At 36.8% G+C, this 19,472-nt stretch overlaps 1 protein-coding gene across 5 annotated transcripts in view; it reads right to left on the minus strand.

Moving 5' to 3' along the window:
* Positions 1 to 11,131, minus strand: part of ZNF280C (zinc finger protein 280C) — a 51,279-nt gene extending 40,148 nt beyond the window's left edge. For 3 of the 5 annotated variants that reach the window (XM_004379650.2, XM_023734298.1, XM_023734299.1), the window contains exon 1: positions 3,427 to 5,938. In XM_004379650.2, coding sequence (XP_004379707.2) covers positions 3,427 to 3,457 — 31 coding nt within the window. In that variant the 5' untranslated portion in view covers positions 3,458 to 5,938. Of the gene's footprint in view, positions 1 to 3,426; positions 5,939 to 7,826; positions 7,872 to 10,975 lie in introns of those variants that run through there. The other 2 variants (XM_023734296.1, XM_023734297.1) reach the window with 2 other exon arrangements.
* Between the last annotated feature and the right edge of the window lie 8,341 nt (positions 11,132 to 19,472).

Raw genomic sequence — 19,472 nt, forward strand, 5'->3', positions numbered from 1 at the left:
CAGAATGCAGCAAGCATGGCATTCAACACAATGCAAAGACAAAGTCCTAGGACAATATAGCTGTTCAGTAGGCCTAGACAGCAGCCAGCCAGAGTACAGCAGAATACTACTCCCAGAAGGAAAGTTTCCAGTTACCCGTTGCCATCGAGTCAATTCCAACTCATGGCGACCCTACAGGACAGAGTGGAACTGCCCCATAGGGTTTCCGAGGAGCAGCTGGTGGATTCGAACTGCTGACCTTTTGGTTAGCAGCCGAGCTCTTAACCACTGTGCCACCAGGGCTCTGGAATGTTTCCAGGAGACCAAAAAAAAAAAAAAAAAAGGAAAAGGAAAAGAAAAAAGATTAAAAATGAAATTGTTAGATTACCTGAGAAATTTTACTGTGCAGAAAACTGAATTAAGAGGCTACAGAAGGGTGTGGGAAGACTTGGCTATAAAATTTTTTTTATTATTATTATTATTGTGTTTTTGGTGAAAGTGTACACAGGAAATTAGGTTCTCAGCTATTTCTATAAATATTGTTCAGTGACATTGTTTACATTTTTCACAATATATCAGCATTCTCATTATTTCCGTTCTGGTTGTTCTGTTTCCACTAATCTAGCTTCCCTCCCCTGTCACCCTTGCTATCTCATCTTTGGTCTAGGGTAAATGTTTACCATTTGGTTTCATTTAAATGATTATTTTGAGGTGCACAGGACTCATGGGTGATATTATTTATTTTATGGGCCAATCTGTCATTTGGCTGAAAGGTGACCTCTGAGAGTGGTTTGAGTTCCAAGTTTAAAGAGTATCTCGGGACAATTGTCCTGGGGGTTCAGCTAGTCTTTACCAGACCAGTAGTCTGGCCTGTTTTTAGGAATTTGAGTTTTGTTCTACATTTTTCTTCCATTCTATCCAGGACTATCTAGAGTCTCTGGTTGGAACAGCCATAGTGGTAGGCAGGCACCATCTAGTTTTTCTGGTCTCAAGGTGCTGTTGTTTGTATAGACTACTGGTTCTGTAGACTAGTTTCATTTTTGAGTCTTTGGTTTCCTTCTTTCTCTTTTGCTCCGGACAAGTAGGCACCAATAGTTGTAACTTAGATGAATGCTTGCAAGCTTTTAAGACACCAGATGCTACTCACCAAACTAGGCTATAGAACACTGTCTTTATGGGCTATATTGGTGAGCTATAGATTTTAATAAAACTTAGCAAATTAAAAAAATGAAAAATTTTAATCACAGAATATATATAAAAAAAGAAAGAAAAAAGGAAATGTGTCCACAGCACATTAATATCATAGTTAATATGCTCATCAGTGAATGATTTTTATTGTGGTCATCATAATGAAGAAATCAAATACAATTTAACCAAAAATTGAGATAAAAGACATATTGGGAGATGCTTGGAGAAAGGGTAAATGTAAGAAAGCTAAAATTTTCATCTCCCTTGACATAAGAAAATCATTAAATAGCTAAATTGATAATTCAAGAGACAGCAAATGTATATAAAGAATTAAATGTAGAAATATGGAAATAATTAGAAAAACAGCTAAACAACTGAAAGTGGATGTCCTGAAAAAACAGGGGGTATATAGGCCCCAAACTCTCTTAAGCACTTGCTAACCTCATGTAAGCATGTGATCTCTCTCCCTCCCTCGAACCCTTCAAGAAACTGCTGTTATTGCAATTTAAAGCCTTTTCAGGTTGTTTGCCTTTTAAACTGTGTGTACTGTTTTCGTTAAAAACAAGAAGTACTGAGGGAGGACCTAACCTAAAGTTATAGCAATGGGGATGGATACAAGTGGTGCTGGATAAAGGAAGTGAGATGATGGGGGGTATGGGGAACAACTAAAATGAAAAACAATTCCAGGGTTCTGGCTTAGACAATGACATCTTTATCTTTTCTAAAGGTAACTTTACTATATTAAAATAATGCCATTTCTACTTTTGATTCAAAATTAAGACAATGCTCTATCATGGTCTTAAAAGTTACTAATTGGAAACAATATTTTGGGGATGGCATACAAAGGGAATACCTTAACAAATTAGGTCCCATTCTTTTAAAAATTGTTAATTTAATTTCCCCTCTATAAAGGTATGTCACAAATAATTTAATGGCATAATGTCGTTTAATGTTTAGCAGTCCAGCTACCAAAACCAAAGCAGGCAAGCAAAAAAAAAAAAAAAAAAAAAAAAGAAAAAACCTTCCTATCCTCCCAAATGTAACCAATATTATGAACCGACCTCTTTCCTTTCTAAACTGTACTTAAAAAAATTGTATAGTATGCTCTAAGTGAAATAATGTGCTTAAGAGCTACGACTGCTAACCAAAAGGCTGGCAGTTCAAATCCACCAGGCGCTCCCTGGAAACCCTATGGGGCAGTTCTACTCTGTCCTTTAGGGTAGCTATGGGTCGGAATCAACTCGATGGCAATGGGTTTGGTTTTTTTTTTTGGTAAGTGAAATAATAAACCATAAACACTTTTCTTCCTTCCACCTCTTACGGCATTGACAGTCCATGCCATGCAATTCTAGATTTAATATATATGATCTCAAACTGCTTGATATTTCTTCATGTGTCTTAATTGTATATGTCCAACTCTAGAGTAAGCTCCTTGTGAGTAAAAACCATTTTCTTCTACCTTCATATTTCCTCCCACTCACAGGAGTCTACTGGATATACAAAAAAAAATATAATGATGATATATGGGCTAGGAAACTAGGAGAAGTCAAGCAATGCCTAATTTTAAAAAAATAAGGGAGACCCATGTATACTGATGATAAAAATATCATTCATATCCATGTTGGTGCACACAGGTCTTCTTCATTCTTCTTAACTGGGCACTTCCATTGTCAATACATCCAAGGTATAATGTTGAGTAGGAGCCTGAGTAGTGCAAGTGGTTTGTGATTGGCTGCTAACCTAAAGGCTGGTGGTTCAAACCTACCCAGTAGCTTCATGAAAGAAAGGCCTGGCAAACTGCTACCTTAAAGATTACAGCCAAGAAAATGCTATGGAACAGTTCTACTGTATAACACATGGGGTCACCATGAGTGGGATTCAACTCGACGGCAAAGGGTTTGGTTTTTTTCTTTTTATAATGTTGAGTAAAAACTTTAAAAGGGCACATGATAGCAAATGTAGTATGATCTTATTTAGAAAAAAATTTTTTGTCTATGCATATAAATAAGGCTGTAATTATATATACTAAACTGATAGTAACAGCAGTTATTTCTGGGGATGAGAGGGAAACACTTTGACTTTACTGATATTTTTATTGTTTATTGTTCATTTTTTACTATGAGTATGTGTTACTTTAATAATTTTAAATGTTTTTAGGAAAATGTGCCCACTTCTGTCTCTCACTTTTTCTCCTGAAGCAAATGAATCAGTACAAAAGCCCCACATATTAGTAGTATCAATCGTCACAGCAATACTTACTTTCTGGTTGCAAAGAGTTATCGTCGTCCATCAAGTTGCAGAGTTGACTTTCTTTAAATTATCACCTAAGTACCAACACATGACATCAGTCAGTTTTATAAGTCACTTTAAGTACCACCAATTATTGAAAACATAAAACTTGAGCCTCAGAAATCCTTAGGTCTAATTTTGATCTCCAGCAAACTTACCATGCGACTCCTGATAAGGTAGCAAGTAGGTCTGTTTTCCTCCCCATAAAAGAGACATACCTACTATTAGGATGGATTTCATTAAATTAAATGTACACATATTTAATCTTTTCTACTGCAAAAAAGATCATTTTTTTAGTTTGATATGTTCCATAACTGGTTCATTTCTGAATGAACTCGAACTTAGTAAATAACATGCTGAATTATTAAGCATTTACTACTTGAAATCTTATGAATTATTAAATTACAAATAATATTTTAAAGGCATTCTTTGTATAGATAAGTAATCACCCTATAGTGTACCTGTTTTAGTAAACTTGAATTTTGAAATGCTAAGTGACATTAATCTTTAACCGTTACCTATTCTTCACATTTCAGAAATAAATGTAATTATTACTATAGGAAACATATAAGTTTAATAAATTTTTTAGTTTATATTTTTCTGGTTTCTCATCACGTTTAACTGAAAAGGAACAGAAAATTAGTTTGATATGTTTCATCATAGATTAATTCATTGAAAAAAATTACTCTTTGCCTTCTGTGCACAAGGTAATGAGCTAAATTTAGGGAAAAAAACAAAGATGAGTAAGTCACAGTCCTTGCCTTTAGAAATTTACAAGCTATATGTCTATTGTTCTTTGGGCTTTTTTTTTTTTAAGGTGTTACAATAAACATAAAAAACATCTGAATTGCTTTATCTAAAACAGAAATTTGTGTTCTGGATTCTCATACACACAAACTGTATTTTATAAAATAATATTTCTTTAAAAAACTATTTCTTATTAAAAAAAAAAAAGGCCAAAAATAGCCATTAGAAGCCTAAAATATTAGGATATAGAGAGCTAATTCAATCTTCACGTTTGTCTTTATTTTGACTGGCAAAAGCAAGCTTTCCTGATTTTTCCAATTCCAAATTATTTGAGCTCAATTAGTCCAAAGGGGAAAAAATATTACTTTACCTCTAGAAGTTGTTACTGGTATAAATGTCTCAATTACTATTATAAGAGTCTCTACTGAATTTTGTGTTTAAGTAAATTTCCCTAGTTCTGAGGTCTGACTACTCAGATTTCTTTCTAGAATTAGTGTAATACATATGTCAAGTAGATAAATACATGACAATTCTTGCTCAGCATTAAGGATCTACTGCTACCAAGAATACAGGATATTTTTTAAGAGTCACAACTGCACAGCCTATGAAACTCGTATCTAGCACTTTTATTAAATGACCATATAAAATATCTATTGGTACAAACACTCTAAAATTAATACTAAATTTACAAATGGTCTATATACGCAAGTCATTACACTGCCTATGACTATAGAGATGGCTTTTGAGGCCCACAGCAGCCACTAAGGAGTGGGCCACAAATCGGTCCATTCATAAATACTCTAAAAAGTCAGAAATCCTCAGATATCTTTAGAACCATAACTTCAGTCTAAAGCTACACTATGCAATAAGGTGGCCACTAGCCATGGCTACTTAAATTAAAATTAAAAATTCAGGCTCCTCAGTCACACTAGCCACATTTCAAGTGCTCAAAAGCCACAAGTGACCAGTGGCTACTGTACTGAACAGTGAAGTTACAGAACATTTCTATTGGGCAATGCTGGTCTAAAGAATACCATATTTAATTACTAGTTTAAAAAACAAACAAAATTTCATGGATTTCTTTGAAATCTCAGCCATTGGAGCCCTCCAAAACTATCACCACAAAAAAATCCTTAAGTCATTACTTCAGAGTTTTGCTGGCAAGGCAAACTTTTATCTTTAATTTAATCTATGGGAGATTAAATCAGTTGTTAAAAGTGAAATGAATATCCAGCAAAGATATGCAGTGGGAATATTAGAACTCCTATAATACCAACTCCAGAGGGTTTCCAAATTTGCTCCAAAATAGGCAGAAGAGGAAAGAACCCTCCACTTCAGCTATTGACTCAGGTGGAGGTACCATGCCCATGTTTAATGCATGGTTCCAATGGGAAAAAAATAAATTCTAAGTTACTGACCTATGAAAACCTCTTGGGACACAATCCATTCATTTTTTGGAGACTGCCTATATAAATACTATTTTGCTATTTTTTATTTCAGTATACATACACACACATAAATAATTCAATTATCTTTTAAAAGATTTCATTGTACAAAAGACATTTTTAAAAGCTAATGGGTTAAAATGGTAAATTTTATGTTATATCTATTTTACCACAATAGTGAAGTATGTTTACAAATTTATGGATACCACCTCACACCCACTAGAACACCTGTAATCAAAAAGACAGACAATAACAAGTGTTGGCAAGGATGTGGAGAAATAGGAACCCTCATGCACTGCTGGTGGGAATGTAAAACGATGCAGCCCCTTTGAAAAACAGTCTGGCAGTTCTTTAGAAAGTTAAGCAACTACCATATGATCTAGCAATCCCACTACTAGGTATATACCGAAGGAAATCGAAAACATATGTCCACACAAAAACTTTTACACAAATGCTCAAAGCAGCATTATTCATAAAAGCCAAAAAGTGGAAACAACCCAAATGCCCATCAATTGATTTAATGGATAAACAAAATGTGATAAATCTATACAGTACAATATTATTCAGCCATAAACAGGAATGACCTACTGATACATGATACAATGTGGAGGAACCTTGTGAACATTATACTAAGTGAAAGAAGCCAGTCAATTCAAACTCTCAAACCAGGTTTTGGGGAAAAAAATCATATATAATTCAGAAAGAAAACAGAGGTCTACCATCTTTTCTCTCTTCAAGAAGTTTTTATATTGTGGAAATTACCTTTTTTTTCAAAAGCCTAAACACATGAAGTCCAGGGACATTTTAAGAAGATATTTCTTTAATATCTGCAAAGTAATTTTTTATGTCATATTCAGACTACAGACTTTATAGAAATATGCTTTTATTATAAACCATATGTAAATGATATAAACTGGGGAAAAATAATATATAATTACCTGTCTTTCAAAGCCAATCTATACAGTACATACTTTATATGTTTCATAATGTAGTCTATAACTATGAACTCCTAAAGTAACCTCAAGAAGTATATATTATTAATTCACACTTTATAGGAATAAACCTTATCTACCAGGGAAAATGCTAAGTAAAAAAGCACAGTGTAATGGTGGGAACACTGGACATAGGGGCTGAAAAACCTGAGTGGGAATTTGGACTCTACCATTTCCTGGCTGCCAAGTCTATAGGAAGGTTTAATCAACCTATCTGAGCCTTAATAATTTCTCTACTTGTAAATAAAAACAGTAGTATCTTCCTCGCAGCACTACTGTGAAGGTTAAATAAAACACATGAAACATCCTTGTATAGTATTTTCCACTGTTTTGCTTGATTTGTCTTTTTTTTACCCAATGCCATACCACCAGTTGATGAGTACAAGCACTAAAGAGAAAAAAAAAATTCCAGTTCATGTAAAGAATTCACTTAAAATGCTGTTACAAATAAAGCACACCAGATTGGTAGTTCTCAAACTTTTTGGCCTCAGGAGCCATTTGCATTCTTTAAACTTATCAAGGGCCCAAGGAGCTTTTTGTTTATGTTGGTTGCATTTATATTGATACCATATTAGAAACTGAAACCGAGAAAATAAAAAATATGTATTAATTTATTTAAAATAATAGCAAATTTAGTGAGGAGAGTGGCATTGTTTTGCACTTTTGCAAATCCCTTTACTATCTGTCTTAATAAAAGACAGATTCTCATATCTGCTTTACATTTTTCTAAGAATATGCAAAGTTTGTCATGTCTAAATTCTTACTAAATACCTAATAGTTTTTCACTATTTCTTTATTCTTATTTAAAGTATTTGTAAAATGACGTAAAAGTATATTAAAAAAATAAAAATGGTCCATTAGACCCAGAGGGTAGATAATGATGACTATTTTTCCTGATAGACTGAGGGTTAATAGAAAGATTCCTTAAAAGAAAACTGCTTTGCAGAGAATAAATTAAAGTCTAAGTACACATTTTTAATATAAATTACTGAGTAAGTCAAGTTCTCCTGAGTCATTTAAAATACCCAAAACCCAAACCCATTACCATGGAGTCAAGTCCAACTCATACCGACCCTATAAGACAGAGCAGAACTGCCCCATAGGGTTTCCAAGGCTGTAAATCTTTACAGAAGCAGACTGCCACATTTTCTCCCGCAGAACAGGCTGGTGGGTTCAAATCACCAACCTTTTGGTTCGCAGCTGAGTGCTCAACCACTGCACCACCAGGGCTCCTTTATCCAAAACAACCTGACTGAAAACAAAATATTTTAAAGTCCTTCTCTGAAGAATAGAATACAAAAAAAAATTCAAGGTTATATATTTAATTAATGAATATAACTCATAAACATTTCTGTTCCTTGAAAAGTTACTTTTGAAATAACGAAATGTTTTCGATATAAATTTCTAATATTCTGCCTCTTAAAAATATAGATTACTTTCTACTTACAAAAATTGCTATTCCATTTAGATATTTCCCTTGCCTGATTAGTATGACAGCAACAAAAAATTCTCCGTATGGTTCTAAATGTCCTCTTGAATAAAGAAAACAGGTGGGTGAGAGAGGAGGGTACAAAATTACATATTTTTTTCCCTTTACCCTCCTCTCCCCTACTGAAAAAGCCAAAGCTGAATAATTAAACACTGGGCTTAAGAAGCCAGACTGGACTAGATAACTTAATTTGGGAGAATAGGTTGAACCAGGGAAGCTGAAATTTGGAGTTCTCCAACATCAGAACTTCTCTCCATATATCTTAGCTCACTACTGCTATAAGGGCCCTAGCCAAACTTGCAAAGTTCTCTCAATCTGATGTCTCCTACTTTCAGCCTCCTTTCCCCTAGCCATCCAAAGCCGTGATGCCAGCTGGGAGCAGCAATTCCAAGTTCCCTAAACTAGGTAAGTCAGTCCTCTCCTCCAAAATTGCCCCCCTCCTTCTTCCTAACTCCCCAACACTCATTTCTAGTAGACAGCTCTCTACTATCTGTTTATCAGATTATTACAGGTAAACGCATACCAAGTACTGATACCCATAGATTACTTGCTAATTACAAAGAAAAACTCTTACAACGGAAATGGACTGCCGTCCTTACCCAAGGGATCAAACTTAGGATCATTAATAGAGAAACTCAACTTTATGTGCCTCTTAATGTTGTATAATTTGAAGTACACAGCATGACCTATGAAGTATTTTTACCAAAAATATTAAATCTGAATTTACTGAAGCCTTTAGATCTAACTTCAAGTTTATAGAAAATAAAGGAAATAGAAGGGAATTAAGTTAAACACCATTTGGAGGAAACTGTTAGTCAAATACAGAATGTGGGTCTTTCAATGGCATAAAAACAAGAGGGAACTACTCAAAAATTATGAGACTAAAACAAATGCAATGATGACTGGATCCCAGTTCAACAAAAAATAATTAAGAAAGACATTTTGGGGAGAATTAGGGAAATGTGAGTATGTACTTACATATGTATATTAGTTATTAAGGAATATTCTTAATTTTTTTTAGATGTGATTATGGTATTGTGGTTATGTGGAAAAGTGTCCTTAATTTTACGAAATGCATGCTAACATATAGCATTTAGGGGTGAACTGTCATTTTATCTGCAACTTACTTTGATATGGTTCAGCAAAAGAGTATGCGACAGGTAGATAAAGCAAATATAGCACAATGGTAGCAACTGGTGAAATTACGTGGTGGGGATTCAATGGGCTATCCAACTTTTCGATTATACTTGGAAATAAGAATATACTATTATTTAAATAATAAAAAGTTGCAAAGAAGTCTTCAAATAAAAACATAAAAGACAGGAGAACTGAATAGTATTTCTTAAAATTTTTAGGTGAGCCTCCTTGCCTATTCTTCTTAACCACCTCATTCCCACCAAAAAAAGAAAAAAAAAAAAACCCAAAAAACCACAACCCACAGGGCATAATATAGTGAACTGAGCACTGGATGAGGAGTCAGAAGACCTAGGTTCTAGGATTGGTTCTGTCACTTCCTAGCCCCATGACCTCAGCACAGTCCTCTCCCTGAAGCTGTTTCCTCATCTTCAAATCAATTCTACCTAACACCCCAAAGCTCATTTCAAAAGGGATGATAGCAATGAAATATACAAATGCAGATATAATTATAATGGAATTTCTACTGGTGTTAACACATCAAGGGCACACACAGCCCTAACTTAATTTTTAAAGCAAATCAGTGCCTTCACAAGATCAGTAAAGTTTCTGCTTTAAAGAGACAGTTTGAGTGCACAGTAACTCCCAAAGCAGGACGTCTCACAAATGTTGAAGAGGATTTTGTAACTTAAAACTTTACTTCTAGGTTTCAATTTTATGTTCAATGGCACTAAAATACATTAAGACTCACATTCCACACCTGAAAACAATAAAAACAAAACTTAAAGTTCACAGATTTTTTTTAACTAACAAATCTTTGCAAACAAAGAGAATCCCTTTGATGAAGGTCCCCTATGCTTGCAGCACCTGGTTCGCTTTGACATTTTCCCTCAGATGTCTACTTAGAAGCATCAAAACTCGAGATAAGAGGAACTCTTTCCATCTCTAAAGCAGGATAAAACCACAAAATGAGGTAATTTTTTCAGTCTCATGAAGTAAAACCTGCAAAGCTCACTATAAGAAAATTGTGCATCTAACTCCACGTTTCTCCTCAGGGTTCTTCTCCCCTAAATAATAACGGGATGGAGCACGATTTCTATCGACAGAGGAGGGAAGTCCCTTAGGAAAGAACGAGCATGCAATGAGTGGTCAGCTAGGTGAGGAAAACCTGGGCAGAAAGGAGGGACCTCAGGGGCCTCAACGCCTGAAAGTTTGGACCCCTCTCTGGTCTCTTTTCCTCTGACTCAAGAGACCTGCGGGTGGGCAGGTCTCGTCAAACACTGACATCAAACGTACAAAAGACTAAAGGGAGTTGTCTACAGAATGGAAGCCAAAACCATGCTGGGGGCAAAGCGGCGCACAGGCCCTAGCAAGGGAGGTGTGGAGGCGGAGGAGGCGGTGGCAGAGCCCTGAGGTGGCCACCGCTTGCGCGGCTGAGGCGATCGTGGCCTGTGTAGCTGAGGCGGCCTCGAGGCCGCGGCCCGCCGCCACACCCCAGGGGGCGGTCGAGCAGCTACGGCCCCTCGGCCCCTCGATCCCTCTCCCCTGAGACCGGCTTAAGATGGTGGCCCGCTCGCCGCCGCGCCGCGCCATCCGTCCCCTCCCCCGCGTCTTGGGCGCTCCCGGAGATTCGCGCCAGCATCGCGTCCCTCAGCCCGCCACCCTCTCGGTGCCCCGCGGCCGTGAGGGAGAGCCGCTCGCGGGACGCTTACCGCGAGCAGAGCAGATCGGCCTGACTGACGCTTCCGATGAGGAGGAGAAAAAGGAGGAGAAAAGTGAAGAGCGCGAAAGCGCTACACGGTGGAGGCGGCCGCGCAAGGACTTGCAGCGGCTGCAGCTCCCAGCGCGGAATGAGCGCTTCACACCACAGCAGCCGTATATGTAGAAGCGCGCTGCCTCACGGGTAGCTACCGACCCCGCCCCCTGCACATCCGGGTATCTCTCCTAACGGACGCGTGAGCGCGGGCGCGGACACGTGCACCGCCTGACAGACTCGCGAAGGCAATAGCGCGGGGCTGCGGGCTGCGGGCTGCGGGCTGCCGGCTGCCGGCTCCCGGCTGCCGGCGAGGGCGAGGGTCCCGCGCGCGGTTCTGGACCTTCTCAGCAAGCGCGCAGTGCGACGGCGGGTCGCAATACCTATCTAATATGAATTCTGAGTGTAATGGCTAAAGGCACCATTAAAAAAAAAAAAAGAAAAAGAAAAAATACTGTATGAGGTGAAGACATAAACCAAATGAGTTAAAGGAATAAAGTCAGGTTATTTAAATAATTGGTTCATTTCACAAAATTTGTTTTAAACATACGGTTTTGCTTGCATCTCCTTGTTATTCCTAAATGCATATGGATGACTATAAAAATTTAAAATGTTAAGAAAAAATACATCTACAAGAAAAGCACTTGTCAAAATACTGCTTGTATAAACATGTTTTAAAAATTGTATTCTGAGCTGTAAAGAAAGTTTCCTTTCCCAATTTTCCTCACAAGGTTTATGGTAAAGAGATAATAGTCAAAATAACAAACACGGAAAGTTAATCATTCAAAATCGTGGACAATCATTCATAGATTGCCCTTACTTCTGGACAGGCTGATAAAGCCTATGCTGCCTCCTCCTTTAGACACGAGCGGGAAATTGAAAACTTGAAACTCTTCAGCCCGAGCCTGACAGGTAATTTGAAATTTACAAATCTCCAGCCCACGCACCAGAACCTTTTCCTAGTCCCGCTCCCCTACCAAACCAAACCAAACTTTTTTTATAGCCTTATTTCTAGCATTGTTTTTGCTGAGGTAAAATTCACAAAACATAAAATTCACCATTTTAAAGTGTACAATATAGTAGGTTTCAGTTTATTCACAATATTGTGCAACCATCACCATTAGATAGTGCAACCACTATCTAATCCAAGATCATTTCCATCATCCCCAAAAGAAACTCCATATCTGTTGGTAGTCACTCCCAGTTTCCTCCTCCTTGCCCCATCCTCTGTTAATCATTAATCTTTGTTTCTCTATGGATTTGCCTATTCTGAATATTTCATATAAATGGAAGTATACAATATATGACCTTTTTGTATCTGACTTTTTTCACTTAGCATGTTTTTGAGATTCATCTATGTTGTAGCACATATCAGTACTTCATTCTTTTTATGACTGCATAATATTCCATTGTATGGGTATACCACAGTTTTTTTTATCCATTCTTCAGTTGATGGATATTTGGGTTGTTTCCACTTTTCGGCTATTATGAATAATGATGCTATAAACATTGGTGTACAAGTTTTTGTGTGAATATATATTTTTAATTCTCTTGGGTATATATCTAGCAGTGGACTTGCTGGGTCATACGATAACTGCGTTTCACTCTGTGAAAAACTGCCCGAAAGTTTTCCACAGCAGCTGCACCATTTTTCATTCTCACTAGCATTTATTATGGTTCCAATTTCTCTACAACCTTGCTACCACTTGTTATTTCCAGTGTTTGTGGTTATAGCCATCCCAGCGGATGTGTAGTGGTATTTCCTTGCAATTTTGATTTGCATTTCCTAATGACTAGTTATCTTGAGCATCTTTTCATGTGCTTATTGGTCATTTGTATAACTTTTTTTGAGAAATGTATATTTAAATCCTTTGTCCATTTTTAAATTGGGTTATTTGTCTTTCTATTGTTGAATTACAAGAGTTCTTTACATATTCTGAATACTAGACCCTTACCAGCTATATGATTCGCAAATATTTTTTTCCATCCTGTGGGTCATCTTTTCACTTTCTTTATAGTGTCTTTGAGACAAGTTTAATTATGATGAAGTCAAACTTATCTAATTTTTCTTTTATTGTTTGTGCTTTAGGTTTCATATTGCTTAATCCAAGGTCACAAACTTTTACACCTATGTTTTCTTCTAATAATTTTATAGTTTTAGGTATTACATTTAAGTCTTTGATCCATTTTGAGTTAATTTTTGTATATGGTATGAGGTAGGAGTCCAACTTCATTTTTTTTTTTTTTTTTGCTTTTGGATATCTAGTTGTCCCAGCACCATTCTCTGAAAAGATTATTCTTTGCCTATCAAATGGTCTTGGCATTCTTGTTGAAAATCAATTCACTGTATATTTGAAGGTTTATTTCTGGACTCTCAATTTTATTCCATTGATCTATATGTCCATCCTTATTCTAATACCACACTGTCATGATTACTGTAACTTTGTAGTAAGTTTTGAAATCACAAAATGTGAGTCCTCCAACTTTGTTCTTTTTCAAGATTGTTTTGGCTATTCAGGGTTCCTTGAATTCCCATATGAATTTTAGCATCAGCTTGTCCATTTCTTAAGAAAATGAATTTTGATAGAGATTGCATTCAATCTATAGATCAATTTAGGGAGCATTGCAATCTTAACAATGTTAAGTCTTCTAATCCATGAAACTGGGATTTTATCATTTAAGTCTTATTGCATTTTTTATTGTATATTCATAAGGGATGGTGGTCTCTAGTTTTCTCTACTTGTGATGTCTTTGTCTGGATTTGGCATCAGAGTAATACTGACCTCATAGCATTTTCTATTTTTTTAAAGAGTTTGTGAAGAACTGGTGTAGATTTTTAATTAAACATTTGGTAGAATTCACCAGCGAAGCCATCTGGTCCTGGACTTTTCTGTATGTAATACATTTGATTACTAAATTAATATCTTTACTTGTAGGTTTATTCAGATTTCCTATTTCTTCTTGAGTCAGTTTCAGTAGTTTGTGTCTTTCTACAAATTTGTCTATTTCATCCACATTATCTAATTTGTTCAATTTGTACAATTGTTCATATCATTCCCTTATAATTCCATATACTGTGGTAACTGAAATTAGAATTGTGTTCTTGGGGACTGGTATTATTTGACTAAATTCTGGTTTAGTTTTTTTCTTTTGTATATATATATATATATATATATATATATATATATATATATGCGTGTGTGTGTGTGTAGATGATAGATAGATCCAATTAGTGAATTTCAGTAAAGGATATAGGGGTGTTCTTTGTAATATTCTTGCAACTTCTAGGTTAAGTTCAAAAGTATTTCCAAATAAAAAGTTTTAAAAAATTGTAAAAAAGGCATAAGTTCTGTACTTAAAAATTATTCTGAAATAACAAAAATAAATTGATATTTGGTGTTCAAATAAATTACTGTGCCATCTTGTATCTGTCATGCTTTATGTATTTAATTTTTTTTCTATTTTTATGCCTGTGCCTTGTTACTTTCAAAGTATCATACTTTTCAATAAAATGGAATACATTTGTGAATTTTCTAACACCAACAGTTGAATTCTCCAGAAACAACTGAATTCTGTTTAGTATGTGTACAATCAAATTTTCTAGAAAATTTCAAAACCTTTCATCAATTTCTTGTATATGTTTATATATCCACTGCCGTCAAGTTGATTCCAACTCATAGTGATCCTACAGGACAGAGTAGAACTGCCCCATAGGGTTTCCAAGGAGCGGCTGGTGGATTCGAACTGCCAAACTTTTGGTTAGCAGCCTGAGCTCTTGACCACTGCACCACCAGGGCTCCAATTTCTTATATGTTGTTGTTGTTAGGTGCTGTCGAGTCCGTTCTGACTCATAGCGACACTATGTACAACAGAACGAAACACTGCCCTGTCCTGTGCCATCCTCACAATCGCTGCTATGCTTGAGCCCATTGTTGCAGCCACTGTGTCAATTCATCTCCTGGAGGGTCTTCCTCTTTTTCGCAGACTCTCTACTTTACCAAGCATAATGTCCTTTTCCAGGGACTCATCCCTCTTGATAACATGTCCAGAGTATATGAGACGAAGTCTCATCATCCTTGCTTCTAAGGAGCATACTGGCTGTACTTCTTCCAAGACAGATTTGTTTGTTGTTCTGTCAATCCATGGTATATTCAATATTCTTTGCCAACACCATAGTTCAAAGACATCAGTTCTTCTTCAGTCTTCCTTATTCACCGCCCAGCTTTTGCATGCATATGAGGTGATTGAAAATATCATGGCTTGGGTCAGGCACACCTTAGTCCTCAAAGTGACATCTTTGCTTTTTAACACTTCAAAGAGTTCTTTTGCAGCAGACTTGCCCAATGCAATACGTTGTTAGATTCCCTGACTGCTGCTTCCATGGGCGTTGATTGTGGATCCAAGTAAACTGAAATCCTTGACAATGTCAATCTTTTCTCCATTTATCGTGATGTTGCCTATTGGTCCAGTTATGATCCTAGGAATTTTTTTATTCCATCTTTGATTTCTTCTATTACCCAGTGGTTTTTAAGCGATCTGTTATTCAATTTTCTTGCTTTTTATTTTTTTCCTTGCTCAACCTGTTATTAATTTCTACTTTTATGGGCATTGTGATCAGAGAAGATGCTTTGTATTATCTCAAGGTTTTGGATTTTGATGAGGGTAGCTTTGGGGCCTAAGATGTGGTCTATTCTGGAGAACGTTCCATGTGTGTTGGAAAAGAATGTATACTTAGCTGCTGTTTGGTGGAGTGTTCTATATATGTCTGTGAGGTCAAGTTGGTTGATTGGCCTTTAGATCTTCAGTATCTTTGTCGAGTATCTTTCTAGATATTCTGTCCTTTATTGAGAATGGTGTGTTGAAGTCTCCTACTATTATTGTGGAACTGTCAATTTCTCTTTTCAGTGCTGTCAGAGCTTGCTTTATGTATTTTGGAGCCCTGTCATTGGGTGCATAGATATTTATTATGGTTATGTCCTCATGGCGGATTGTCCCTTTAATCATTATATAATGTCATTCCTTGTCTTTCATGGTGGATTTTGTTTTAAAGTCTATTTTATCTGAGATTAGTATTGCCACTCCTGATCTTTGTTGCTGTTTGCTTGATATATTTTTTCCATCCTTTGACTTTTAATATATTTATGTCTTTGTTTCTAAAGTGTGTCTCTTCTAGACAGCATATTGATGGGTCCTGTTTTTTTAACCATTCTATCACCCTCTATCTCTTTATGGGTGCATTTAAGCTATTTGCATTCAGTGTGATTATCAATAGGTGTGAGTTTATTGCTGTTACTCTCCTGTGCTGAATTCCTTTTGTTTTTGGATTTTTTTTTCATTTCTTTTGTTTTTGTAGATTTTGTGTTTACTGAGACTTTATATTTCTTTTTCTTTATTTTGATGAGTAGGTTTGTTAACTTTCCTTGTGGTTACCTTGAAATTTACCCCTATCTTCCTAAGTTTAAACCAGTCCTCTGTTACTTGATATCGACTTGCCTTTTCTCCATTTGAAAGTTCTATGCCTACACCGTTTTATTCCCTCTTTTATTGTTCTGACGTTGTTGTCATTTACAGACTGATGTCTCTGCTTCCCTGTTGTAAATCTTTTAGTTTTGTTTTATCCTTGAGAGTTCATTACCTAGGTTGGTATCTGGCTGATGCTGCCCTGTGTCCTAGATTCAGGTTGTTGTCTGATGTTGTTTGTTCTCTAACCGAAGGACTCCCTTTAATAATTCTTGTAAGTTTGGTTTGGTTGTTACATAGTGCCTTAACTTCTGTTTATCTGGAAATGTCCTAATTTTGCCATCAGATTTGAGGGAGAGTTTTGCAGGATATATTATTCTTGGTTTGCAATTTTTTTCTTTCAAGGTTTTATGCATGTCATCCCATTGCCTTCTTGCCTGCATGGTTTCTGCCAAGTAATCAGAGCTTAGCCTTATTGCTTCCCCTTTGTATGTGACTTTTCGTTTTTCTTGAGCTGCTCTCAGGATTCTTTGTCTTTGGTTTTGGTGAGTGTGATTACAAATGGTGCTTGCAAAACTGGATGTCCATCTATTAAAAAAATTAAACAGGACCCATATCTCACACCATACACAAAACTACCTCAAAATGGATCAAAGGCCTAAATATAAAACCAAAAACTATAAAGATCATAGAAGAAAAAATAGGGTCAACACAAGAGACCCTAATACATGTCATAAATAGGATACAAACCATAACTAACAATATACAAATACCAGAAGACAATACTTATACTCATCAAAAGACTTCACCCAAAGAGTAAAAAGAGAATCTACAGACTGGGAAAAAAAAAATCTGGCTATGATAAATTCAATAAAGTGCTAATCTCTAAAATCTATAGGAAAATCCAACATCTCCACAACAAAAAGACAAATAATCCAATTAAAAAATGAGCAAAGGCTATGAACGGCCACTTCACGATAGAAGACATTCAGGTGGCTGACAGAAACATGAGGAAATGCTCACCATCACTAGCCATCAGAGAGATGCAAATCAAAACTACAGTGAGATACCATCTCACCCCGACTTTACCAGCACAAATCAAAAAAACAGAAAATAACAAATGTTGGAGAGGCTGCAGGGAGATTGGAACTCTTACGCACTGCTGGTGGAATGCAAAATGGTATAACCATTTTGGAAAACGATATGGTGCTTCCTTAAAAAGCCAGAACTAGAAATACTACACAATCCAGCAATCTCAGTCCTAGGAATATATCCTAGAGAAATAAGAGCCATCACACAAACAGACATATGCACACCCATGTTCATGGCAGCATTATTCACAATAGCAAAAAGACGGAAACAACCTAAGGGCCCATCAACAGATGAATGGATAAACATCTTATGGTACATATACACAATGGAATACTATGCAATGATAAAGGACAATGATGAATCTGTGAAACATCTCACAACTTGGCTGAATCTGGAGAGCATTATGCTGAGTGAAATAAGTCAATCACAAAAGGACAAATACTGTATGAGACCACTATCATAAAAACTCATGAAAAGGTTTACACACAGAAAGAAACAATCTTTGATGGTTATAGGGAGGGGAGTAGTGGGGAGAGAAAAACACTAATTAGACAATAGATAAGTGGTAACTTGGGTGAAGGGTAAGACAGTACACAATACTGGGAAAGTCAGAACAACTTGATCAAGGCAAGGTCATGGAAGCTTCACAGACACATCCAGACTCCCTGAGGGACCAAATTACTGGGCTGAGGGCTGGGGACCATGATCTCGGGAGACATCTAGCTCAACTGGCATAACATTGTTTATAAAGAAAATGTTCTACATTCTACTTTGGTGAGTAGTGTCTGGGGTCTTAAAAGCTTGTGAGTGGCCATCTAAGATACTCTGCTGGTCCCACCCTCTCTGGAGCAAGTGAGAATGAAGAAAACCAAAGACACAAGGGAAAGATTAGTCCAAAGGACTAATGGACCACAACTATCACAGCCTCCACCAGACTGAGTCCAGCACAACTAGATGGTGCCCAGCTACTACCACCGACTGCTCCGACAGGGATCACAATAGAGGGTCCCGACAGAGCTGGAGAAAAATGTAGACCAAAATTCAAACTCACAAAAAAAGACCAGACTTACTGTTCTGACAGAGACTGGAGAAATCCTGAGAGTATGGCCCACGGACACCCTTTTAATTCAGTGGTGAAGTCACTCCTGAGGTTCACCTTTCAGCCAAAGATTAGACAGGCCCATAAAACACAATAATACACATAGCTCAACCATGTATACGAGACTAAATGGGCACACCAGCCCAGGGGCAAAGATGAGAAGGCAGGAGGGAACAGGAAAGCTGGACGAATAGAAATGGGAAGCCCAAGGTTAAAAAGGGGAGAGTGTTGATGTATTCTGGGGTTGCCAACCAATGTCACAAAACAATATGTGTATTAATTGTTTAATGAGAAACTAATTTGCTCTGTAAACCTTTATCTAAAGCACAATAAAAAAGAAAGAAAACTTTTTTCTCAACTTCTCCTGCACCATAGTATTTACTTTGAAAAGAACTCCTACAGACCTATATTCAAATGAAAATAAAAGAATAATTCCAAAGTTAAGTAGAAAAATATGTGGGTGTTACATGTGTTTTGGAATACCCTTGATCCCATTTCCCTCCACTGGTTAAAAAGGCCTTTTCTCTCACAAAAAAAAGACCAGAGTTACTGACCTAAAGGAGACTGGAGAAACCCCGAGAGTATGGCCCCCAGACACCCTTTTAGCTCAGTGGTGAAGTCGCTTCCAAGGTTCACTGTTCAGGTGGGGAGTGGACAGCCCCATAAAACCAAATGGGACTAATGAGGCACAGCAGTCCAGGGACAAGGGCTAGAAGGCAGAAGGGGACGGGAAAGCTGGTGACAGGAAACCCAAGGTTGAGTAAGGATAGTGTTGATGTGTTGTGAGGTTGTTAACCATTGTCAT

The sequence above is a fragment of the Trichechus manatus genome, unplaced genomic scaffold (assembly GCF_000243295.1).
Source record: "Trichechus manatus latirostris isolate Lorelei unplaced genomic scaffold, TriManLat1.0 scaffold00066, whole genome shotgun sequence".
Taxonomy (NCBI): domain Eukaryota; kingdom Metazoa; phylum Chordata; class Mammalia; order Sirenia; family Trichechidae; genus Trichechus; species Trichechus manatus.